This window comes from Epinephelus fuscoguttatus, linkage group LG18 (assembly GCF_011397635.1).
Source record: "Epinephelus fuscoguttatus linkage group LG18, E.fuscoguttatus.final_Chr_v1".
In the NCBI taxonomy this organism is placed as follows: Eukaryota; Metazoa; Chordata; class Actinopteri; order Perciformes; family Serranidae; genus Epinephelus; species Epinephelus fuscoguttatus.
The window spans coordinates 38,596,763-38,624,200 of NC_064769.1; the positions used below are offsets into that span (position 1 = coordinate 38,596,763).

At 43.3% G+C, this 27,438-nt stretch overlaps 2 protein-coding genes across 2 annotated transcripts; both read right to left on the reverse strand.

Annotated features, from left to right (window-relative positions):
• Positions 1–8,796: 8,796 nt before the first annotated feature.
• LOC125906073 (BTB/POZ domain-containing protein KCTD9-like) lies at positions 8,797–18,070 on the reverse strand. The gene is made up of 12 exons (XM_049604483.1): positions 17,914–18,070; positions 17,612–17,733; positions 14,991–15,034; positions 14,520–14,613; positions 14,071–14,129; positions 13,856–13,984; positions 13,702–13,769; positions 13,521–13,616; positions 13,286–13,435; positions 12,460–12,565; positions 12,224–12,357; positions 8,797–12,125 (listed from the first exon to the last, which is right to left on the reverse strand). The coding sequence occupies exons 1-12, from the start codon at positions 17,959–17,961 to the stop codon at positions 12,009–12,011; spliced, it is 1,167 nt and encodes a 388-aa protein (XP_049460440.1). The 5' UTR covers positions 17,962–18,070; the 3' UTR covers positions 8,797–12,008.
• A 1,056-nt stretch (positions 18,071–19,126) lies between these two features.
• marchf5l (membrane-associated ring finger (C3HC4) 5, like) lies at positions 19,127–26,418 on the reverse strand. Its single transcript, XM_049604490.1, has 7 exons — positions 26,262–26,418; positions 25,037–25,127; positions 24,214–24,416; positions 23,462–23,592; positions 23,203–23,374; positions 22,939–23,105; positions 19,127–22,178 (listed from the first exon to the last, which is right to left on the reverse strand). Exons 2-7 carry the CDS (start codon positions 25,063–25,065, stop codon positions 22,014–22,016), a joined length of 867 nt encoding a protein of 288 aa, XP_049460447.1. The 5' UTR covers positions 25,066–25,127; positions 26,262–26,418; the 3' UTR covers positions 19,127–22,013.
• Positions 26,419–27,438: the final 1,020 nt, after the last annotated feature.

Consider the following 27,438-nt stretch of genomic DNA (forward strand, 5'->3'; position numbering starts at 1 on the left):
AACAGGCTCATGTAAACAACGTTACCCCCACCCCTAACCTGTGTAACGGCAGCAACAGAAAGTTTGCTGATCCAGCAGGGAGTCTGGGCTGTCTGGTCTCCAGAGCTTGTGTTTGCAGTGGCTGGATTCAGGTTGCTGTGGCTGCTGACTTGTTGTTCATCTCCAAACCTGTTTCTCACTCCTGGCACCTCCATCTGGCAAGGTGGTCTGTAGCGGCAGGGAGTGAGGCGAAGGACACACTGTGATTCGAGTGCTCCAGCTAATGTTAGCTACATAAACAAAAACTGAAGCTGTGAGCTTTTAGCACCGGTTAGCAGAGGGCTAATCTATTAGCAACATTTTCTCCCCATCTCCAAAATGCTTTGCAGACACTGACACGTGTTTTATTTAGTTTATTGTCAGATTCTCTTTGATCGGTCCATCTTCCTTTTTTGGGTTGCTTCACAGTGTGTTGTCAGTGCTGGACATTTCTCTGAAGGATTCCCTCTCATTGAATCAGACATTTACTGTCTGAAGGGACGTGCACGCACATCTGCATCTGTAGAACAATCAATAGGAACGCCCTCTCTCTGAAATTGGCCAAAGTCTCCTGTTACCTCTCTCTCTCAGCAACAGCCTACAGGCTCCAATCCGTAGTTGAGAACAAGCTGTCTTATTAACGTTCATTTTAGTTTGGCTTGTTATTAGCTGCCAACTAGCTTCTAGCGGTCTGGACCACTCTGCAGACAGACAGATGGCGAGGCGTTCACCAACAATGGCTTTATTGCAGTCTTCACCGCAAAAAACAACAAACAAGGCCCTGAGCTTATCTTGATACTTAATTCTGCCAATCATCACTCTTTGCCGCCGGCCGTCTTCATCATGACACCCTGAGACAGCTGCTTGCCTCCATACACACACTGAAGCACACATTACACCCTCACAAGTTACTGACAAGGCTGCTGCCCTTGAAGGGTAAAAGGGTGAGCCGGTAACAGTCGCGTCACACGTTCGATTTTCTAAAGCCTGAACACAGAGCCAAGAGGAGGAGCAGGAGTCTGGTTTTCTCTCCGACCACTTGATTTACAACACGCTCAAAGTCCATTATGGGATATACTTAATTGTTATTATGAAATATTCCTGTGAAGTGGTTTTAAATCAGTGCAGGTGAGGGTCTTTACTCGTGATGACTGTTCCTCCCTGCAATGCTAAAGCAGGTTTCCGCCCTCTCTGTGACTCATCCCGACACCACAGGAAACATTTTTGTGGTTTTCTAGGAGCTGATGAACCAACACTGCTGATAATCCCAGGTAAGTCTGAGCAAAGCTAAAGACAAGCTGAAACCTACAAAAAGACAAACCACACATAAAGACTGTTTCCACCAGGGAACGAGCATAAACCCTTACGAGTGAGTAAATACACCTTTAGCCAAATGTTTGTGGACATGTTTGACCCAGGTTGTGTATTTTGCTGGTTTGGAGCTTCCTATAGAAAGATCCTCTGTCCCCGCAGTACAAACAGCAGCCTGCATACACCGCAGGGTCTGCTGTTGACCAAACTGTAACGAGCACACTCAGCCCTATCAGGTGTGCAGAGACCAGCCACTTCAACATAAATACTTCCTGCCCACAGTCAGGCATTTTATTTCTTTCTTAAGAGCCAGGAACCCAGTGGAGTCTGACCAAACACGAAGTGAAGCAACTCTGCAGGGCTCAGAAACACACCCACCAGTTTCCTATAACACCCAGTGAGTAAAGCATGGGGGAGGGTTGTGTTGGCAGCTGTCAGGATGTTTTATACCCGCCAGGCCACCACATGACTGATACTGGGTACATTAAAAACCATGACATGATGTCAAAGCCGCAAAATATGACATCAGTCTACATTTCAGATGAACCAGCAATGACGGGAAAAAGTCTGCTGATCAAAACTGTGATTATACGCAGCAAACATAAAGTGAAGGTACTTTGTCTTTAAATTTGTAATAACTGATTTTATGTCCACCTGTTTTAAGAGGACACAAGTTGTGAACTCAACACTGACATATCATCACCTCACAAAGATGATATGGTGAACGAACATCCATCCATTTTCAATTGCTTATCCGAAGCTGAGTCCCAGGGGCAGCAGGCTGAGCAAAGCACCTCAGACGTCCCTCTCCCCAGCAACACTTTGGGGTCTGCCCCGGGGCCTCCTACCAGTGGAACGTGCCCAGAACACCTCTAACAGGAGGCGCCCAGGAGGATCCTGATCAGATGTTGAACCACCTCAACATGAAGGAGCAGCGGCTCTACTCCGAGCTCCCTCCAGATGTCTGACTCCTCCCCCTATCTCTAAGGCTGAGCCCAGACACCCTACAGAGGAAACTCATTGCAGCCGCTTGTATCTGTGACCTCATTCTTTCAGTCACTACCCAGAGCTCATGACCATAGGTGAGGGTTGGGAAGTCAATGGACCAGTAAACCGAAAGCTTTGCCTTCCAGCTCAGCTCCCTCTTCACCATGATGGTCCAGCGTGGCGCCCGCATCACTGCAGATGTTGCACCAAACCATCTATCCATCTCACGCTTCATTCTACCCTCACTTGTGAACAAGACCCCGAGATACTTGAACTTCCTCACTTGAGGCAGAAACTCTCTCCAAACCCAGAAGGAACAATCCACCGGTTTCTGGCAGAGGACCATGGCCTCAGATTTGGAGGTGCTGACTCTCATCCCGTGAAGTGTCAAAGATTCGGTGCCTGGAAGTGGGCCTGTAGGCTCCCGACCTTGAACTTCTTGTCTCTTGTTAGTCGTCTTCAAATGTCGATTTGATCTCTTAGGTTCAGCTGGCAAATACTTAAAGAAACACTGGAAACAGGCAAGGTCCGATGCAATCAAGTTTAATGTGTCAACAGGCTTTAACACATACAACTTAGTGAGCCAGACTCCGGAGTGTGACTAAAAAACTGCGTTCAGAACCCTAGCTTATATGCTGGTGGAGATCCAGACGAGTCTCCACCTTTTTTGCTAATACTTCCTACTCGAACCCAATTCTATTGGTGGAGAGCTTCTTTGTGTCCAATTCTGACTGGGCCGTTTTTAATGGTGTGATGTAGCCTGGAATTTCCCAAAATTCCTTCCCTTAGGTTTGGTTCCATTCTCGCTCTATTTTTTAAAAATATGTGCATTCTGGGGACTCTCTACACAGTCCACAGTGCGTCTAGTTTCATGCAAGATGTGAATTCCAGGGACTTCTGCACGGCCCACACTGTTTCTAGTTTCATGCAAATAAAACCTTGGAGTACAATATGTGAGCAAGTGTGTGCTAGTTACAGCACCTGAGTATGTGTTTCATCATTAAACAGGACATGGTGTGTTCTTTCAGTAAATGACCTTGACAACAGATTCAAAGGAGTGAATGATCAAAGGAGTAAATGACCTCGACAGTATCTAATACAGATTCAAAGCTTTTATAATGCCTGGTACATGATTATATGGCTCTTTTTTGTTTCCCAATCACTTAGATATCTTAACTTTGTTACTTGATTTACTAAGCACAAACTTTTACACTATACCCGACCGCCTCACACTCAGTTCATCCATAAGATCACAACTTTTTAGCTAGCAACAATGCAATGTTTAATTTGAAGAATAAGCAGCCATTTAAACAAATTATTATTATTTGGATATGATGCCCTTATTGATTAAAGTCAGTTTAAATTCTTTTTGAATAGATAAACTTGACTTTACTAAACCAGGATTCATTTTTATTGGTGCAACAAAGCTCTGCTTAATTTTAAATCTGGATTTAATCATTTTAAACCTGGTTTAACTGAACTCTGATTGGAACTAATCTTAGATTATGATGTGATCATTTTTACGTCTGCAGGTAAGGGTGTAAATAAGCAAATGTTTGTGAACAAATCAACCATAAAGACAAACTGTTAGAAGGAACACGTCAGCGTTGTGTTCACAGCTTCTTTTGGCCCAAAAATCTTTTGATGCAGCTTTAAGGAGCTGAATTCTCTCAACGTTCTTGATGTGACAGATGACAAACACTGGACTATGAATGGACCAGTTGCCCACTGGTGTTGTCTCTTAACAAAACCACAAACCACCAATCAAGCCCCTCCACCCACAGCCTCGTTTCCCTGCTGTAAACACACCGCCACATGATTGAGGACTGAGTGGAGGGAACTCAGCAGCTCCATCAGGCTCCTGCAGCACAGAACTCAGGTTGACCGTGCTGTTTACATGTTGCTGTGTTTACACTCACGCCTCGATGCATGAGGACATAAATAAACCACAGATGTAAACTGTAACTGCAGCCAAATCAACATCTGCAAACAAGACGCCAGAGGGTCGGAGGGGTCGGGGCCCGGATCTGGAGGTTTGGCCTGAAGCCCGACACGATGCTTTCTATCAACAGCACAGAGCGGAAGAGCGCGGCCACGTTAAGGACAAGTCTGATGTTTTGTTTTACCTCAACATGAATAGAGTCAGACTCACAGTCAGTGTTTCTCTGAAGGGCTCATTCATAATCAATGTCAGATACTGAGATGGAGACAGAGCCTTCTGTCCGTACTCTGCCTTCAACTCATCTGTATTTGTGCACATTTTCTGAAAGCTGATGATGCCTCTAGTGTCCAATGCAAGGAAGTGCATTTCTTTACACATGGATAGAAACTTAATAGAAACTATCTGCAGCCCTGGGGGAGAGTCTAATTTTAATTTGAAGTTTGAAATATTCGCTTGGAACATTACCGGGACAAAAACAGGACCTGCCAGGTACGTAGCATCAGTTTGTGATATCTGCTACCATGGTGGACAACTTTACAGCTCTGTACATTTGGTCCGTCCAAAAAGTCACGGCTCTGGATGTAGATTTCTCCATGTTGTTACCGGCTTCTTCTTCTCTTACACATTTAATGCTATTGGACTTCCGGGTCAAAGCCCGGGGCGGAAACTGTGGAGCATGCTCAGAGCGCCTCGGCCAGTTTGGGTCTGACTGACTGTATACATGCAGGAGTCACATGATCTGGATGTGTTCGTCCCACTGTGACACATTCACTGCAGGACCATTTCACTCACACTAACGTACGTGGATTTTAAACGTGCGGTTTTAGTCGCAGTGACACAATTAATTGATTTTCTCTAATGTCATTACAAACATACTGACTGTTGCACTGGGGGACATGTTCCATCCCTCTGGCCACCAGCGTCATTGAACATTAGTCCCTTTCACACTGCCTGTTCAAGATTGGAATATCGTCCTATCATGCCGCCTCACTGTGCTGTATTTAAGGTGCATTTGAAGCATGTAGGAACAGAGTTGTCTCGCCTCTAAGCTGGGGGAGGAGGTCGTAACAGCACCGAAACGATGTCTGTCCAGGACATGGACAGAACAAGTGTGATGTTTTGATGACATGTTATGTGTGCAACCCACTGAGGTAGATTTCAAAAGTAGCAGTTAGCAGCTAACTCAAAGAAAAAGAACAGCGGCCGAAAATGTCAGCAAATAGGGAAAACAAAGATGTCCAGAAGCTCCTTACCCGCCGAGCAGAGGACGAGATCAGCCGCCATATAACAGGGACGCTAAGTGATTGTTATTGACATGTGATGTCATTGTTATTGTTAATAAAGAGACGTGTTGTAAGTCACACTAGAGGCCGACGCTGTTGGGCTACATGTCACGCCTCTTTTGCTTCCAGGATGTCGGCATGCTGTCTAAAATCACACACTGGAGCGACGTGATGCTGCTGTCTTTTGGTTCTGTATAAAAATGCAAAGGCAACATAAAGACGGGACTTTGTCGCAGCTCTGTAGCGCCATGTCTGTGTAAAAAGAGCTACTGATATTTGGCTGAATATAGGTTGTGATGTCAGATGACCAAAATTCAGTGTCAACATCTGAAGCCAATGTCACTTTGACGTAGACTACTGATGACGGATGATGTAAATGTTGTTTTGACATGTATGTGGGTTCTCGGGGGTGTTACTGACGCCTACTGGTCAACGTGTGTATTGCGCTGAATAGACAGTATGCAGCGTTTATGTTGTTTGTATTCTGCCAGGAGCTGCTGACGAGAGCCAGACATGAATAAAAAGATGCTGGTAGGTGAAGATTAATAAAAGGATGTTAAAGGACTGTAACAGCTCCTAAATGTCTGGTCAGAAGGCGCCCACAGTACTGAACGTAGAATAACGTGTTGTCATGCACAGAGAACAAAAAGGTCATAATGTTGACGTTCACACAATGTGGAATTCTAACATTATTAGACATTTAAAACCTGTTTCAACTCGATTTTTATTCCAACCAAAATATGACGCATGTCTGACGTCTTTTTGCCGTTCAGTACCAGCTCGATTACCATGAACACACACACTGTAACTTTTTTAAACTCTAACAAACAACAACCCCGTCCTGCTGCCAGACTCACTACAGCTCTAAATGTGTCTCAGTCCGCCACTGAAAATAGTCCCCAACAAAGTCTCTATTTCCTCCAGTTTGTCTGATAAAACTATGGTGAGCAGCTGTTTGAGGAAATCACTGATCAAACCATAGATTTGTGTTTTTTTAAGTCAGACTTTTACTTGCAGTATTTTTACACTGTGGTATGACTAGTTTTACATAAGTGCGTCTGCCTGAGTGTTGTAATCATGCTCATGTTGGGATGGAAACACTTCCATCTGTCAGTGAAGAAGTCAGTGACACTGAGACGATGCTGCCCTCTGCTGGTACACACAGGTACAACATCCAGCAGACATCTATGGCAGGAGTCTGAAAGAGAGACGGAGCACGGATCGCCTACTCGTGGATGGACTACTGAATGGGCCTAATGGGGCACAGGCCCAGGGGCCAACAGTGTCAGGGGGGACCCCAGGCCCTCATCTGTGAAATGTCTCTCAGATTAACACAAACTGACAAGAAAGGGGTTCAAAATGAGCACAAACAGATGCAAAGGAACTGTAAAAAATAGATAAATAAAATAACTATAAAAGCGGACAAAACAACCATGCTCCTGGTGCTGGGGCCCTTTGCATGTTTATACCCAGGACCCACTGTCTCATGTCCCTACTAAGTATATAAAGATGGAGTTGCATGTTAGACATTGTGAAAAGCAGCCTAAAGTGCCATGTTCAAACCAAGCAGCAGCTTCCAGGGCTGAAAAATGAAGCCAACGCAGAGGTGCCAAAACTGCAGTTCCTCTAACGTCCACTTGAGGCTGGCTCCAAGAGTGAGTCAGTCCCTATAGACCCCCATGTTAAAACTGTCCAGCAGAAGTAAACGTTAAAGGCATCAAAACAGAAGTCCATGAACTGATGGGTAACTCTGAGGATCTACTGTTTAAGATCTATGCTCTATGGAACACCATGTAGGTAAACATTAAATAAATAAATATGGATATCAAATAAATCCTGAAATAAATTGGCAATAAATATATAAATGAGTCAAAGTAGTCCAATGAACACTTTTTTAAAAGACGTTTTTCTTTTTTTTTAACATAATTCCACATTTATTTTTAAGTATTTTTTTTTAAATATCTATTGAACTATGCTGACTATTTATTTATATTTGCATTTTTATATATATTTATTTAATGTCCGTTACAGTCGCTCTGATGTGAAGCACAGAGAATTACAAGACAGTAGAAATAATAGTGTCTTACTATATAATGACTAAAACTCTGTGTGTGTGTCTGTTCCATGTTTTTCTCCTCACTGACTTGGTCAATCCATGTGAAATTTGGCACAGTGGTAGAGGGTCATGGGAGGATGCCAATGAAGCAATATTACATCAATTGGCCAAAGGGGGGCGCTATAGCAACCCATTGAAATGTCAAACTTTGAATGGGCATATCTCATGCCCCGTATGTGGTAGAGACATGAAACTTTGCACAGAGATGCCTCTCCTCATGAGGAACACATTTGCCTCAAGAACCCATAACTTCCGCTTATATAGATTTTCCGCCATTTTGAATTTTTTGAAAAACACTTCAAATGGATCTCTTCCTAGGAAGTTTGAGCGATCTGCATGAAACTGGGTGAACATAATCTAGGGACCAATATCTAAAGTTCCCTCTTGGCAAAAGTTGGAAAACTTCCTAAAACTGAGCTTCTATAAGGTAATGAATATTGCGGAGGGCGTGGCTCATCACATAAAGGTGTAGAACATCTCAAGGGTTTCACCCATCACCACGCAACTTTGTAGGCATATGACCACACATAATCTGAGGGGACCCCTCCATTATTGACCCCATCAAACAAAATGGGGGCGCTAGAGAGCTCATTTCTTATCTAGGCCTAAGCGCCATATGGATTTTTACTAAACTTGGTAGATATGTAGAACAGGACGCCTCAAGGTGACTGGAGAAATTTAACTCTAATTGGCAACTGGGTGGCGCTATAACAACAGAAAAATGCTTCAAAATGGCTAAAATGTGACCGATCGCTGTGGCTCCCCCTGTGGACCAATGTTGGTGTTGTTTCTAATGTTTGGTATGACTAAGTCATGGTATGGTATGCTGTACTCATGGGTATGGACTAGTCATAGTTAATAACAGGTGGATGGACACAGGCAGATGGTAAATAAATTAAATACACAAGAAAAATGTGATATGATATATAACTGTAGAATACACACTAAGAATATACTAGAAAAATATATAAACAAGAAATAACATACTATAAATTAGACAGTTTAGTTTAGTTTTTTTGTTTTGTCTTTAATTACTCTCCATTAACGGTCACTCTCTTCATGTTTTGCAAGTGTCAGATTCTGTTGATGTGAATAAACACGACACAAAACACAAAAGAAGAGAAGAAGAAAGTTTTAGGAAAAACATTTATTTAACATGATAAAGTCACCACAGCACAGCAGAGAGGACAGTTCAGGTTTAGCACCTCGGTGGTTTCACATTTCACACCAGTTAACACGTAACGTGCGTTGACTCTTAACTTAAAGACAACAAACACACACACACACACACAGAGTATGTGAACGCCACCGTTCAGTAGGGTCTGACATTAACTAAAATACACACGTCCTGTTGGCACGCCGAACATCATGTGTAAAAACAGCAGTTTAATGAGTCACCATCACGACCACACACAACATATTAATCTCTATGATCTTCTAATAAACATCTGACTCACAGGTTTATTTACTGCAGATCAGCTGTGCGTTAGTCAGTCACGCTACAGCAGGAAATGGCACTTCACAGTAAAATAAATAAAAGCTCTGTGCCCAAAATTCACTGTGAAATAAAGTGTGTTTTTTACAAGCTTGACACGTTAGCGAGACACTCAGAGTGGACCTGTGACCTCCAGCTGGGAACCACTGGATTAAAATACCTCTTATGGTGCGGAGAAGCTGCTGGAAACTGTGGACAGATGACAGCCAGCTCATGTACTGCGTCACGTCACAAACGTTGATACGATAAATATGAAACGTACAAATAGAACATTTTAATGGTTTGCAGAAATGTACAGCGGCGACATTTTCTTGTGGTGACTGAGCCGATCCCTCGCCAGCAGCAGGCGCTGATATGATGAAGGAAATTAACAACTTTCAAAATGTAAAAAATGAACCACTGAGAGTGTTTCTATGAAAACAAAATAATATTTAACAAAACTTTAACATTTATTTGAAACTTATTCGAGCCGCAAAAAAAATAAAGGCATTTCAAAAAATTACAAAACAAACAATCAGAAACTAAACTGGTCCCTCTGTGACAACGTCTCTCCGTCATCTCATCACAGTCAACTTTAATATTTGCTGCTCGCTGCAGTCATAAAAGAGATTTTTAGCTTGAAGCTGAAGAAACATTCAGTGTTTCAGACGTTTCAGCGTTTCACTGATTCCATATTTAAACAAGACTCATCAGAGAAGTGATGAGTGTCAGAAACTTGTGTTGAACAGAGATTCTTTTTATAAACAATCTAAAACTACATTCAGAAGCGCGTCACTAACTGGTTAATGTACAAAACCCCTTTTCTGTTGTCGCTGTGCACTCAGACATGTTTGTGACTCTGTTACACATGACGCTTCGACCTCTGCAAACAGACGTGCAGAAAATCGAAGCAGTTTGACACTTGATGGCTTTTGGTTCAGAGCGAAAAACAAAGTTTGGCATTCACTGGTCGTCATCAGAGAGGAGTGTGTGCAGAGAGCACACTGCTGACGAGTGTGTTTCATGATCCAGAGAATAAAAACAAGATTAATAAGGGCGCTCACTAGCTCGCCGCATAGAGCGGACACCCTGTGTATGAAGGCTCAAGCCCCAATACTGAAGAAACTTTTGTACATTTAAACCTATTAAAAATCCTCCCACAATTTGTGCTCAATTGACACCAAACTTGCTACAGAGCATCTTCAGACTGTCCTACACAAACTATGTTTCTCAGATTTTTGATTTATCAAAAACTGAGCCTACAGTGCATCAAAATGTTTGACTGTAAACGGTACTGTAAACATATACATGCAAATTCTTGCTAAATAAATCTTCATGTTCATGAAAAAAAGACAAAATTCCAGAGTCATGGTAGATGGTGTGTGACAAATTTCAGAATTTTATCTCAAAAACTGAATTTTTGACAGCATTTTGAATTTTGCTCTAAAGTGAACAATTGGAGTCAATGTAAAAATGGCAATTTTAAACATCAGTTTTTCACTTATGGAGCAAATCAATCATTGTTACAAACAAATTACCAACATCTCCATGCTGTCTAGATGCAATATGTGTATTTTCAGATTTTTGTCTTAATAACTGAATTTTTTACAGTGGTTTCAAATCTGCCTTTCAATGCACGCATGGCTGCTTTCCTACACAACAGTGAATGGCTTACTCAGTTTGTGAAGCCACTGTTGAGTTGCTACTTGCCAATTAGCTCAGATCAGTAGATGACTGTCTTAGGTTCCAGAGGTTGCTCAGAATTGCCTAAAAATGCCCGGACTCATTGTTGCGCAGCAGCTATAATTAAACTTGATTTCTAACCTAAGAGCCAATCTCCAGAGATGTGACTCCACAGGAAGGATCTTTTTGACCACTGTCTTTACAATGACGGGACTGTGGGTTGTTTGAGACACAGCAACAGAGTTCTCTTACATCCGTGGTGAGGAGAGGAGTCGAGCTGCTACAGGAGCAGAGAAGAAGAGCAGCAGGGAGTGAGTGGGGCGAATAACGCATGTAATTAGGGGGGCGTCGAGGTTGGAAATAGGACATTGGTGTTTAGTGCCGTGAGGTGGTGTGTCCAGGAGCGCCAACGTGCTCTGCTGTCTTGAAAATAAGGGCCGTGTTTTTTGACGCGCGCGATTTGCCTGTGGTGTGTTTTGGCCTTAAAGGGATAGTGCACCCAAAAATGTAAATTCAGCCATTATCTACTCACCCATATGCCGAGGGAGGCTCGGGTGAAGTTTTAGAGTCCTCACATCACTTGCAGAGATCCAAGGGGAGAGGAGGTAGCAACACAACTGCACACAAGACCAGCGAAAGCACATGAACACACATGAAGGCGGTGCCCATGTCTCACGGTCTTGCGCAAGCACACACACGTGAATGCGGAATGCGGTGCACAGAGAGTTCAAATGACGTTTTTCCAAACAACTTTTTATGTCGGGGCTTCAGGACACTTGGATCACTACGGACGAGCAGTATGGAGATATTTTGTGGTTTCAATTATGTGTTTTTGGACGTTAGAATCTGGGGCGCCGTCACTTCATTTTTGGGTGCACTATCCCTTTAACAAAAGCAGAAATGCCGGAAAAATAATTTTTGAAAAAAAAAAAGAATAAACAAAGACAAGACAAGATTAATAAATGTGTACGACAATTTGTGAGAAAATTATGTTTACACAAACAGATACGACTCCTGACTGGCCTCAGGCGACACCATGAGATCGTTCAAAACCATATTTGTTTGTGAACCCACAATTCACTCACTCTTCGTCTCGTTTGTCGGATCATGAAACACACTCGTCAGCTCCTCTCTGCTGGGAGTGTATGTGGTGATTTAAAGCACGATGTGGAGGACTCAAGGTGGTGTTTTGTTTTACCGCACACTCTGAGACATGTGCAGAGGAGTCAGCATCTCCTCGAAGATGGCGCCCTTCACGTTGGAGCCTCTCAGGTTCGCCTCCTGAAGGTCACATCCTGACAGGTCACAGTTCTGGTACAAACATACAACACCTGAATGTATCACGAATTTACAGTGTGTCTCACAGTTGCAGGTTCAGTGTGCGTGTGCGTGTAGGTGTGTGCGCTCACCTCCAGGTCGGTCCCCGCCAGCGTCGCTCCTCTCAGGTTACAGTTCTTCAGTTTGGCGTTTTTCAGCGTGGCGACCCTCAGGTTGATCCCCGTCATCTGACTCCCCTCCATGTCCACACCCTTCAGGTTGGCTCCTGCACACACACACACACACACACACACACACACGTGTGAGTTCAATACACACCTCACCTGCTCAGGTGTGTGTGAGGAGCACATGTGATTGGCTGCTTCACCCTCCAGGTTGGCTTTGATTCCCGCAGGATCTTCAAAGTTACAGCCTCTCAGTGACGCTCCCTCAGCGTTGGTGCACAGCATCTTCACACCCTGAAGGTTGGCTGCCTAACACACACACACACACACACACACACGCACATCATGAACATGTGTCTATCAAGTGAACTTCCCCAGTAAAAGCTGAATGAATGCATCTCCGTCATGTGACAGGATCAAAACCAGACTGACGACTGCAGCGAATATTGACTGACATGAATGTGTTATTTTGATAGCCTTAATTTTAATGTAACACCTGCTGCTAACAGCTAACAGCTAACAGCTTACAGCTAACAGCTAACAGCTAACAGCTTACAGCTAACAGCTAACAGCTAACAGCAAACAGCTAACAGCTTACAGCTAACAGCTAACCAGCTCTGCTCCTGCTGATGTCAACACAGATCTGCTGTTCACATCATCAGGGAAACAACAAGGTGCGTCCTCTGACACATTATGGTGAGTTTATTGCTTCCTTTCATCTCAAAGGCGTCACAGGAAAGATCTCTGTGTCCCACACACCCTTGTCCCGGGACGAAGGGACGCCGGCTGCTACAATCCAGCTCATCACACAGCAGTGAGATCACAGTCCTGTTTTGTTGTGAAAATGTGGGCGTGCAGCCTCGTTCTGTGGACGATAAACCAGGTGCAGACTTCCATCTGTGTCACCGCTGATGAGGAAATACAGCGAGTGCTGGACGGAGCAGTGAGTGACAACAACCCCGCCCACATTTAAGAGGACTCGTTTAAGACTGGACGTGTCTGACTGTGGAAGAAGAAGACAGCACTCACATCGAGACAGGCCATGGACAGGTCTGCTCTCTCCAGGTTGGCCCCGCTCAGGTTGGCGTGGGTCAGGTTGGCTCCTCTCAGGTTGGCCATCTTGAAGTTGATGTAGCGCAAATCCAGCCGAGACAGATCTGCCCCGGTGAAGTTCAGACCCTGACGGACCACAGACACACAGAGCATCAGAGGGACTGTGTTCATGTCTACAGTGTCTACATGAATGTGTGTGTGTCTCGTCTACCTGACACCGCAGCTCGGACTTGGTCGTCGTCGCCAGCAGGTACCTGATGAACTCCTTGCGGCTCAGAGGCGAGTGGTCATCAGGAGGCTGAGAGGACTGAAGAGGAGACAGACACACATGTGGAGGTCACACCACTGAACACACACTTCACTCTGCTACACGTCTGCTGTACACTACACACCTTTATGAGCGTCTCCAGCTGCTCGGCCAGCTGTTCGATACCAAAGAATCGAGCCTCTTCCAGAACACCTGCAGCGGAGACACTGACGATCAGGAAGTCCTGTCATCTATCACCTACATGTGTAAACATATGTGTGTGCGTGTGAGTGTTGTACCCAGAGGGTTGATGCCTTCGTTGATGATGAGCTGTCCGTGTCTCAGATAATTCAGGATGGGTTCAAAGTAGTCCGGACTGCGGTCTATCAGGTACGCCCCCTGAGAGTCCTGCTTGTTCCCCCACACGTCTGCATGCAGTCACATCAGATATTGTATAACAGGAAGTGAGATAAAGACGTCAAACATTTGTGTTTAAGATAAAATGTGACGTCACCTTTGTCTCTGAACATGTGGGCCAACATGCTCTCCGGCTCCTTGCTGACCAGCGTGCTCCTGGAGAACACACAGACACAGTTCACACTGGATCTACACAGTTCAACAAGGCAGCTGAGCTAAAACATGTCTACACTTTTCAAACAAACTGAATAAATAAATGAAATATTGCAGGACAAAAAAAACACTAAACAAACAGTACAAAACAACAAAATAAACACCAGGGACAATATTAAAAACAACAATATATATTTTTTAAAGATATTTTTTGGGTGTTTTAGCTTTTAATTGACAGGACAGCTTAAGGGTGAAAGGGGGGTCTTCATCTCCACACATCCCGACTAAGGTCTCTGCTTTAAGGGGTTCCAAAACACCCGAGCAGCGTGGACTCTAAAAGGACACCTGCTCACTCACAGGCCTCGACGTCTCAGTCCTGGCGGACATATTTACCTGGTGGTGGTGAAGCAGCGTCCACCGACGTTGAGCGTCAGCCAATCAGTGTGAGTCTGATCCTTCTCAGGGCCTGGGAGGTCGTCCTGAGGGTCTGAACACAGGTGAAAGTGAATGGACAACATGTTTCTAGTCTTCTGATCACTACGTGTCACACACACATTCACTCACACACACACACACACACACACACACACACACACAGTGGTGGAACAGCCATCAGGAGCAATTTGGGGTTCAGTGTCTTGCCCAAGGAAACTTGGACATGTGGACCGGAGGAGCCGGGGATCGAGCGGCCGATCTCTGAGCCACAGTCGACAGGATTTCTTCGACTAAAACATTTTGAATTTTCCTCCACTACAACTATGAAGGATAAAAATGACTAAAATGTGACTAAAATAAGCATCTTTGTCTCAAGAGTGAGTGAAAATGACCACTGATCTGAGCTTAGTTTCTCTGCCTCAGACTTACCTTCGATTGAATCTTCCTCTGATACGTAGAGCACGTCATCATCTCTGCAGACACACATACACACAGCATGTTGTGACGCTCAGTAAGAAACTGTTTGTTATTGTATTATTTTTACTGGTGATGTTTATTTCAAAACACATGTTTAATATTTAAAAAATTGGACAAATTTATATCATGTATCAGCCAAAAACTGTAAAAACACAAAGCACTGTTGGATTTTTAAATTTCTGAACGCTTCCATCAGGAAAAAAAAATAAAAAAACACGACCAAATCTGAGTTTAAATTAGTGATATTTAATCAAATTGAAAAAAGGGGCTTTTTTTAAATGCCAGGATTTTCAACTTTTAACTTTCAGACATCAAAAGGTCAGTTTTAAAAATCTAATCACTAAAAACACAAATATAAAGCCTATAATTAAACTTCAGAAAAGAGCTCTGAGAACGACACAGCAAACTGCTTATCATGAATCTACTAATCAACTGTTTGCAGCAGAGGTGTCAAACTCACAGCCCAGTATGGTCTCAGGTGGGCTGGACCAGTTAAACCACTGCAGAATAACCTGTAAATAACAAAGCCTTCAGGTTTGTCCCTGTGTTTTAGTGTAAAGAAGTAACGTTACAGGCAGCTGACATCCTGACAACGTTCAGAATTAATGAAGAATACATTCCAGGGTTTTCCCCGGGTTTTTTCAAGACCAAGGTGGCAAAGGCCTGTGGCGGGGGGCATCTTGACAGCTGTACGTTTAGATACAGCCCTCCTCTATTAAATATGAAAGGAGGCCCCCACATGCTTGACTTTACACTGCTGACTTGTATCATCAGAACAGACATGTCCTGTGATTTTCAGCCTTCTATGATTATATTTACTCTTTACAGCAGGCCCATCCTGACAGCTGAGAATATTACTGTCAGGTATTGTCCCCCCTCTGTTAAATATGAAAGGAGGCTGAAAATCACAGGACATGTCTGTTCTGATGATACAAGTCAGAGGTCCTGAAATGTGTGTTTCTCTTCTATAACACACATTCTACATCTCGGAGGCGCCGTCTTTCTACATACGGGCTTCCTTCACCTTTCAAACGGGGCAGAGCTCTGTGGGAGACAGTTTGAGAGACCGAGGGGGAACCAGGATCTGACACAACACCGGAGGGAGAAGCAGGTCCGTGGAGCTGTGCGCCGGACGAAAAAACAAGCGTGTTGCACTGAATCCGCGCCATTTCGGCGTCGCTTTGGGTTGTGAGTGCGCATGACACACATCTACATTGAAAGTAATGGGTTTGTGCGCACAAAAGACACTACATCTGAACGCCCCCCATGCACTCACACACGCTAACCCCCAAATTCCACCAGATGTGTGTTGGTTGCGTCTGCGCTCCGAAACGGCAGCGGAGCGGATACGTTTCAATTCTAGTCAATGTGTGTGCTTCCACTGGCTCCGTCACAGCTGTGGCGCTCCGGAGCCCTCCACAACAGATACGCAGGACTTCTATTTTTGCCGGAGCACAACGCAGCAATTCAGCACAGAGCAGATCGTGCGGGGCAGGAAGTCGTGCACAGAAACAAAATAAAACATGCTGCTAATTTTCAAAATAAAATACACAGTGTTCATGGCGGATCATATATCCCTGCACTACACCTTGAAAACGTCATAATGGGCAGAGGCAGGCCTGAAGTCAACAGGTCAGAGGTTTCCAGACGTCATTTCACCCCGTTGACACCATGGACGAGGAGATGTTAATCATGGAGGTGCACCCAGATGTCTTCCTACTACTCCTCTGGTTTTGTGGTTCTGTTTATAGAAACTACATCTCGCGCGATTATGCGTGAATTCCTGAGATCTCGTGGGTCCTCGTGACTCCCGCTGTCCAGCGGAGCTGCACCGCTCAGCACAGCAAATGCAGCCAGTGGGTGTTGATGGACGGCAGAGCACGCAGTGGATAACCAGCGCTGCCGTTCCACAGCGGACACGCATCCAGTGGAATTCCGGCGTAAGGCGGTGGCCAAAATCACCCAGGCGGCCCTCCTTTGTCTTAGATAGGCAGGGAAAACCCTGCATTTACAAAACTAACGATGACGACGTCTGTTTTGACTTTGATGTTGTTTCACTGAAAGACGCTGTGAGCACACCCAGCACTGCCTCTCATTTATCTCTGTGAAGACATATGAACTGGATCATTTGGACAAACAGGAGTTGCAGTGTATTTGATTTAAAAAGTGGAATTGATGACGTATCTGCAATTTCTACGCTTAGTAAATTTATCGTGTGGCCAGGCTGGACCCTTTGGTGGGCCGTATGTTTGACACCTCTGGTTTACAGCACGCCTTACCTTAAAATGTCCAGACACTGTGTACTGTAAGACACTGGAGATACTTTTTTGAGTTGTCAACAAAAATCTTCCTGTCTGAATTTTAAAAAATGTGTGTGAACTAATTTTTGTTTCTTCAAACGTCTGTGACTGAAATAAAATTAGTGAGGGTCCCACAGGCCTACAGAGGCCCCAGTGTCCTCAGATCCTGTGTCCGCCCCTGTTTCAGGACCACTGTGAGGCACTTGATGATGATGGTGATGATGATGATGATGATGGTGATGATGATGATGATAATAATGGCTGAGCTCTCACCTGATTAACGTGATGTCATCTATGAGGCCGCCGTTCCCGTTATAAACACTAGAGGCTCTTATTCCCAGTTTGGAGCTGGCCGCAGACAGCAGGTCCTCCAGGGACCCGTACACGGCCACCACCTGTGTGATGACACCGACACACAGCACACCTCAGCTCCGGTTAACGGCACCGGAAATTAAACATGTCAGACTTCAGCTTTTAGCGCTAACAGCTAACGTCGGCTAACATAGCCGTTTGTGTTTTGTTAGCACAATGCTAACTAACGCTGCTGTTTCCCGGGTTAACGTGTCCCGGCTTACCTTTCCGTTAGAGGAGGTTCCGTTAACGAACAGAGTGACTCTTCTCATGGCGGAAAAAACAACTCAAACTGTCCGCAGCTCCGAGTTTCATCCATTAACTCACATTCTTTGGTTTACAACCTACTTCCTGTTTCTTTTCCGCTCTAGCCCTGGAAGCGGAATCAGCCAATCAGCGACTCAGATCAGAAGCAACAGCCAATCAGTGAGCCGAGTGGGCGGGATCTCCATATCTCCGCACAGGATCAGTCGATTTAATATTTTTTCTTTTTTCTTTTTATTTTCACGAAATGCATCTAATCAACGACTGAAATTAATTTATAAGTACTTTTACTTAAGTGTTTTTATTTTAAGCAACTTTATACTTAAACTACATTGAGTAAGTGTGGACTTCCTGTTCTGTTTCAGACATGTAAATATTTATTGTTTATGTATTATTTTATTCATTAGGATTTATTTATTTGAATTTGAATGTTGTTTTTTTTAATTTCGTTGCGTTTTTTGTTTTCTTTTTTTTTTTTTTCATTTTTTGTTATTGTTTTTTACAAGTTCAAAATAAACTGAAAAAAAAAACCCATGAAAAATTGTACTTTTTACTGCCCTACATTTATCTGATAACTTTAGTTGCTTTGCAGATTTAAAGAAATAATAGAAAACATAATCAAACAATATAATTTATTATTTTTGGTTAAAATAAAACTTTATTGATCCACAGCTGTATACAGTGTCATTAAAATGAGCTCCACCTTCAGCAGCTGCAACATTAAAATAATATAAGCACATTAATGCATCAATTATTATAACCCTATATCAAAATATATATTATTCTGAAACACTGTTTCTCTGCCCTGTGGTATCTCTGCTTTTACTTTACTAAAAGTGAAAGTAGTGTCACAACATGCTGGGATCAAACATTTCAGTCATGATGAGACATCCTGAGTCGACCTGTGGATCCTGACCCACTGAGCGCCGTCCTGATCTTGTGTGAACCAGCTCCCAACATATATGATGTTATATGTCACCCTACTTACACGTACTGTAGAGTGATGTTATTAAATTGGGAGCAAACACAGACGCCTGGCCGCTCTGCCCTCGTGGAGGATGTGACGCAGCACTTGCATTTGGAAAAGTGAAAACAAACTCTACCAGATCTGGCAACCAGTTATAGCCCACCTCAAGAAAGATGCTCTTTCCCCAACTAAAAAAAATGAAACACTTGTTTTACAAACGTTTATTTAACAAATCACCGAGACATAAAATAAAAGCTAATTTTACAAAGTGACGGCAGGGAAAATGTGCAATTAAAATCCCAGAGCATGTTCATTTGGCAAAAGCAGAGGACGTGATTCTCAAAGAAAACAAACACTTTATAAAAGGATTCCTCGGCCTTTTGAAGACCAGGAACTCCTGTTTTAACCCCAACAATAAAATAGTTATGTTTATTCATACTTTATGTTAAACAGCATGAAGCGCTTCAAACCCATAATAAATCTCAACCTTTTATTCTCAGTGCAAACATTCCCAAAATCTCTGCACAGCAACAGGAAGTGCAAACAATCACCCAGTAACCTCAACAGACCCGTGCAACACGACCATGAGATGCTTTGATGGGTTTCAGTCCTCTGTCAGTACTGGGAGCTGTGGGAGCTGTGGGAGCATTTTACATTGCACTGGCTGCGTCTCTACAGCGTCCAATACCTCAGCCTGCAGGCGACTGTGATTCAGCAGGTCATTAAACATACTGTCACACTGTGAACTGCGTGTGAGCGTTAAGTTCATTTAATCAGCTGCATTAAATATAAGAGGGGTCAAAGTTCAAAGTGCAGCAGGTCGCCTGATTGTGTTTGCAGCAGCCTTTATTCAAACAGGACAAAACTCAATGCGTTTAGAGGCCACGCAAGGATTCAAATATGTTAGTAGGGAAACAGTCAGTGGCAGATTTCTACACATTAGATCAGAATAAAATCTTAACTGTGAGCGTGACCTGGTGTTACAGAGCAGCATGTGGCAGAGAGGCGACGTCATGAAGCTGTTAATGTGGAAAAGTGCTTCAAATAAGGCACAGAAGAGGAAGACATCAGTGTGCACTCAGTACGTTTCCAGTCACAGTGAAGTGGAGCCACAGTCCCAGCTGGACGGGGACATCTAACTGGCCTACTGTCCTTGTCCCAGTACACAAGCACAGGAGGGGAATCCATTTATTGAGCCAAGTATGTGCGACTCCTCTACGATAGGTGGAGATATGCCCCCTTTCAGCTTGTTAGTATTGGACCTTTTTCCTGTTGACCTATTACGTCACAGACCAAACAATGGACAAACAAGTTAGCTACGGTTAGCTAGCAGCTAACTGCTACCATGGTGGACAACTTTACAGCTCTGTACATTTGGTCCGTCCAAAAAGTCACAGCTCTGGATGTAGATTTCTCCATGTTGTTACCGGCTTCTTCTTCTCTTGCACATTTAATGCTAATCGAGAAACTGTGGAGCATGCTCAGAGCGCCTCCAACATGTTTTCATGAATTTTAAAGGCCAGTTTTAGTCAGACGGACACAATAAATCGATTTCTTCTGATGTCATGGAAACGTACTGAGTGTGTTAAGGCTCTATAAGTGAGAATGATGTGGAGTAATGAGCACAGCGTCCATCTGCCTGACAGTTCATATCAGACTCGTGTGTTTACATGCACCTGTCAGGTCACTAAATCTGTCTACATGCAGCAGATCAGTGTTCAGATTCTGACTTTTGTTCTGTAAGAATGAATCATTTCAATTAGGAGAAAGCGTCGACTGGTTGCTCTGTACACTCAACCGTACAAAAAAATAGGATGAACAGGAAGGCAATCAAGGCTCTCCAAAATATAGAAAAATAGTTTAAAAATACCTCAACCCCAAATAATAATGTGCACATAAATTACTCAGGGGGGTGGAGCCTATCCCAGCTGACACTGGGTGAGAGGCAGGGTTCACCCTGGACAGGTCGCCAGACTATCACAGGGCTGACACATAGAGACAGACAACCATTCACACTCACATTCACACCTACGGACAATTTAGAGTCACCAATTAACCTGCATGTCAACTGGTTCATATGTTTCAGAGGGCCTGGGCTTCCTTCCTGTTTACTTATTTAACTGTTCACGTGACACAAAACGCTGCTTTATATGAACACGTCCGTGGAGTTACCAAACAGTCAGAAGTTCAGAGGTGGAAACGACTACTTCAGACTTTTCTTGTTAGTTTCAGTTTGACTTTGGGTGGAAGTTACTTTGAATACGAGGATGTGTCTCTGCATGTGATTTTAATCACCCTTCCTTTTATTCAGTCACTCTGCTGTCACTGTGTCCCTGCACATCAGCTTTCTCTGATTCCCCAATTACACCATGCTTCTTGTCTGGTGTTTAAGGAACAGATAACTGCAGAGGACTGGCTGTGATGCAGGATTTATACTTCTGTGTCAACTCAACGCCGTAGCCTGATGTGCACCTCCCCAGAACCTGAAACCATTTCCCTCAGTGGAAACAAAGCTTTGATTTACTTTAATTTCACAGATAAGAAACAATAAATTGTGAAGACAATAAACTATTGTTTTGGAGGTGTAACTGCAGAGTGACACAGACACACCACGGTACAAGTATAAATGCTCACAGCGGCGTAGGCTCTGCATAAAGCTGACACACACAAGTATAAATCCCACTTAATGCCGTGACCTGAGTGCACGTAAACACACTGAATCACCTGAGCTGACTCCTGTAAGTTTCTTTGTTTGGGCACCATATTAAAAGATAAGGCAACAAATCATATTTTATAAATATCTTCAAGTATTTTTCATCACTGAGAGCAGAATTAAAGGCTGAGAGGGACACACGACGTCACCAGTATGTAATCAGTGTTAGTACTCGTGGTGAGAAGCTCGTAGGCTGCGTAGATGTGTTTCTGATGCAGATGTTGGAGGCAGAAACTTTGAATTGATGTCACTCTGGTCACAGGTGAAGCCTCTTACCCAGACTCACCTCATTAACGCTCTGCATTGTGTTTTATGGTGACAAACATCTTGTTTTTGTACCATCGTCACAGTTTGTCAGCCTCTCTCCACAGTTAGTCAAACTATTCGTTCCCACTGTCCTCTGTGTCCTCGTCTCCATCTTCACTCTGTCCGTCTCTGTCTCCCTCTGGGTAGTTGAGGATGTGTCGACTGGCCTGAATGATGCACTGCTGGTGTTTGAAATACACCTTCAACGCTCCCTTCATCAACACAAACGCAATGCCGCCCTGTGGGGACAGACGAGGACAGAGAGACATCAGCTGGGCAACATTTAAAGGTCGGGTTCTTCTCCAGGTTTTTTTAAATGGTAACACCCACTTAGCCAAAAAACAGCAGTGACAGTTTAGAGCTCTGATGATGATAATGACAATAATAATAATAATAATAATAACTAAAGGGATAGTATGGATTTTTTTGAAGTAGGGCTGTATCTCGTCCTCTGCTCAGAGGGTAAGAAGCTCCCAGACCTCGTTGTTTTCACAATTCGTGGACATTTTACGGCTGATGTTCTTCTTCTTTGAGTTAGCCACTAATTGCTAACAGCTACTTTTTAAATGTCCTGCGGTGGATCGCACACAATGACACCTCAACAAACGTCACACCCTTGCACATTGTGGGTTAGCGGGTTAGAGAAATATAGCTAATGTGGAAGATTGACAACACACTACTGAGTCACGAAGAGGCACACTGGGCGGGTTGGGGGGTTTATACATAGCAATGTCACCATGTAGAAAGCTACGTCAGGTCATGTGAGAAAACGTTTTTGGAAAGGCCTGGGAAATTAACATTTAGACACTAAAATATACTTTAGTATCAGAATGTTTGGATTTCAATGTAAAATGAACACTGCTGGGGAGCAACAGACTGATATAAAAACTTGAGAGAAAAAACACAATTTAAACCAAACAATAATGAAACTAAGTGACGTCTGGTCCACATAGAAAGACTCTCCATATATTCTTAAATAAACATGAGGTGTATATTCACCAGCACAGTGCGCTGAAGGTCAGAGGGCATCCGTCTGAACAGCAGCCGTCCCATCAGACTGGCGATGGAGGGAAAGATGAGCGCTCCGCACAGAGTCCTGGACACAGAGAGGTGATCTCCTGCTCCCAGCCCGTCAGCAGGGACTCTGGGCAGGTAACGGCTGCCACCTGTCGTAACACAGATTCAGTTCAACAGCTTCCATGATATCAACCAACCATGTGTGTGTGTGTGTGTGTGTGTATGTGTGTGTGTGTGTGTGTGTACCTGGCTGGAGCTTCCCCCTGCAGGAGTACCTCTGCCACAGCCTCACTATATAATCCTCCCAGCGGATCATCTTGCCCAGCACCAGCACCACTGGGATGGTGGGCAGCCCCATCAGCAGGAAGAGCGGGTCGGCTCGCTCCATCACGTTCAAACCCTTCTTATGTCCCACCACCTGCACGCACACACGATGACAGGGGTGAGGACGCCTGAATGCTCTCTGGTCTTTATACTCTCTCTGTGCGGTGTGTCGTTATCTGACCTGCATGACGGTCACGGCTCCGTATGTGACGGCTGACCAGTACACGGTCCCCACCACCACCCCGACGGCGGCGAAGGGACTCGCCCGGGACAGAGCTCTGTCCACCTGCTGGAGGAAATACACCAACGGGCCTGAGGAGAGGCAACAACACACACACTGAGAGGACAAAGACTCTGACTCAAACCAACAGCGTGTGTGTGTGTGTGTCTACATCCTGATTTACACACTTAATCACCACAGACACACACACACACACACACACACACACACACACCTGGGCTGCACGACTGGGTCCATGATGTTAATCACGATTATTCTGATCAGTACTGAGCTCATGATTATTGATTGTTAATATCTTTACTGCAGTGTCACATCTAAATAAATAGAGCTTGGCTTTCACGTTCATGTTGTGCGGTGGCTGTGATCAAAGAGCAGAAGACAAAGTGTAATTTCATCACAGAAAGAAGACGTTCTTTAGGAACTCTTAAGGTTCCGATGTTTTCCAAAAACGTGTCCGCATAGGTGTGTCTATGCACGGATATGTTTAGACACATTCGTCAGTGTGAACGTGGATATTAAAAGCTTTTGTTTTCATTTTATTTGACCTCTTCAGGAGCTTCTTCACTGTGTCCACCTTGATGAAGATTGTACAGAGTTAAACATGTCTGAGTAAATAAAGACATTTAATATATTTTTTCAATTAGAGGTCAGTGAACGTTTCTTTTTTCTGTGAGCCGTTGTTCATGTCTCACCCATCTTGGGGAAGGTGATGTGGTATTCAGTGCCACACTGTGGGCAGCTGACTGCTCCCTCACTGTTTCCTTTCTGCTTCTCGTCCAGCCAGCGCTGCAGACACGACTGGTGGATCCATTTAGTGCAGCCTTTACATCTGCAGGGGCTCACCCACTCTGCACTGTGGTCGTCCCTCTCAGTGGCAAAACACACCCAGCAGTGTCTGGAGACACACACACACACACACACACACACACACACACACACACAGTGTTACTGTCAATAAAGATCTCTGATTATGTCGTTAAAATAATGAAACAAACTGTTCTCAGTTCTTGTGTTTGTGTCAATAACTATAACCAATGAGAAGCTACAGTTCAGTGAGTCAATGGTAGGATCCATCACAGCCACTTCCTCTCCTGTATTTACAAAATGCAGTCTCACAGGTGTTATTTAAACATAAAGTAAGTAAACAATAAACATGGTGACACTCATGTTACTTATCGTTAATTCTGAGGTAAACATGGATCACAGCAGAAAAGTGTGTTTCAAGTAAGCAACTATGTTCCTCTCGTTGTGTGTGCTGCTCCAACCGGTCGTGAGCGTATCACATCTTACGAACACGTTACGTTCATTTCTAAGTTCATGCACAACCAACACTCAAAACAGGGGCAAGGAGGAGGCAAACTGGCACCTCTCCAGCCCCCAGTCCACACTCTGGTCCATACACTGACTTAAACTGGCCAAGCCAAGCCCCTATGGACTGAGTTACTGCCACCCCAAAGGATAATCAGATGGTTCAATATGCCCGACATGACGTGCACTCAGGAGACGTGGTCTTACTTCTCAGGCTGCTCCTCAGCGAGGGCCATGGTACTGAACGGGCTCTGCTCTCCTGGATGTTATCATGAACCCATCAGACTGCAGACAGGACCTACGACAGACACACAGACACACACACAGTTTACACTTGCCAGAATACATTTAGTCAAGCACTGTGTGTCCACCTGGTCGAATATTCTGTCCAGGACATTAATTTGACAGCTTCAGATTATTAATACAAAATATAAATCAGTTAATAGATTATGACGCATGTTTATGCTTCAAGCTCCCTGCAGCACAAAGAGAAGTTGAAACGACCGTATAAAGCTGCAACATTAGTGATGTTGACATATTAAAGGATTAATAATTATAAAACAATAATATTATTCTGAAACGTGCGATTCTGCATCAATGAGTACTTTTACTTTGGGTACTTAAAGTAACTTTTAATGCTGATGCGATCTGTACTTTCACTTCAGTAAGGAACTGTTTGCTGCAAAAAGGGGAAGACATGTCAAGTAATTTTTCAAGCACCGGGGAGGGACATATGTTTTCTGTGTTGGCATACATAAAGAACAGTCCTTGAGTAGTAACCGAGGATTATTACACTGTGGGAGTTACCACGTTTACTTAAACAGTAACAGCACAATACACAAGTACTTCCTCCACCACTGACTACTGGTTACTTTGAAGACATTAATTAGAAATGTAAAATATTTGATCAGATAATAAATGATGATTCACAGCTGCAGAAGCCCGACAGGATTTAAAGTGATTAAATATTAGCAAAGATCACAGCACTTTGTCCAACACTTGACTTTGTCTGAGCCCAGTGAGGACACACACCGTCCTGAACGTGAAACCACCATGTTGAGACTAATTTCGTCCCCAGCCAAATTCTTTAAAGTCCAAAGTTTGTGCCCAAATGTGACCTGTGACACAGCAGACACCACAAACTGAAACCAACACTAAAAATATTCCCGACAAATAACTCAGCTACAAATTCAACTGAAATAAAACTATCATGTCCACTCAGCTAAAGTCTCCGTGTCTCCATTTAACTGACTTCATGTCGTTTGGTCTTTTAACAAATCTCTCTAACTCTCATGCTAACGCTAACAGGAGTGAACTTTAGCTCAGAGCTTTCACATTAAGCTAGTAATCGATAACTAAGTTAAGTTAACCTTTAGTATATCTGTCAGTTTGTTAAACAGCTGTGTGATATTAATATTCAAACACCACCTACCTGATAAACAACAATGAATCCAGATAATATGATGTTTCAGCTGTTTAAACCGTATTTACTTGCTGTATTTTAACCATATATTTATGCTAACTCTACAGCAGGCTAGCTACAGTGTTAGCAGGGCTCTGATAGGTCGGCGGCTGTGACGGTGCTTGCTGTATTCAGCGCGTGTGGGAAACTACGACATTCAACTTCCGGTTGATAACACCATATTAAATAAATCTTTTGAAGACAAAAACTGTACCTCAGTATTTCAGTATTATTATTGTGAAATACGTGGATTTTACTTTAATATTTCCTCATTACTTTTTCATTTGTTTGTTTTTTGCAAATATTTGTTTTTATTAACAAAATATGTGTCAGGTTTCCATTCGTGCATTTAAAAATATTATTTTAAAAAGAAAAGTACAGAAATACTTATCCAAAAACAAAAGAAAATAGGCAAAAAACAAAGAAAAAATAAATAAATATAAATACTCCTTAAATATATATATACAGAGAGGATGCACTAAAACTAAAGCTAAGGGACATTTTGACATACAATATAAAAGTTGATGGTTATACCGTGCACATTTGCTCATCTATGATATTGGAGAAAAAAAATAAACTGAACATTGAATCTCCCCTTTATTTTAGTTATTTTCTAAGGGGAGACTTTTTACACAAAGTTCCATTAACAACATGGTTTCAAGTTTTAATTATAGTAATAAAACCAAAAATAACCTTTCTGTTTTAATTCCTTTCAGGGTCATTCAGACTGGTAATAAGATCAATTCTGTAATACAGGGAAACAGCAGGGAAGTCTCATACCACTGCAGCCCTACAGTCAAAAAGGCTCGTCATATGGTAACAATATGACAGTAACTGAAGGATACAGACAAAATAAAAAACTAGATATAAACGGTCATTCAGGAATTAAGGTAACAGATATTCATTCAGATGTTTAGAATAATTAAATTATGGCGACACATGTTGACAGATAAAGGCCTGTCTCAAATAGAGGCCTGGTCTGGTTGCCAAGCAGTTTATTTCTTTAATAGAAGTTCTTCGGATGGATAAAAGCAGGTGGGTGGCTGCCTCAGATTATGTGTCCATTCCTTGATTACCCTGTAAATGATCCAGTCTGTAAAGTCCTCAGATTAAAAGAATCAAAAAGGTTTTTCATAAAAATTAATCC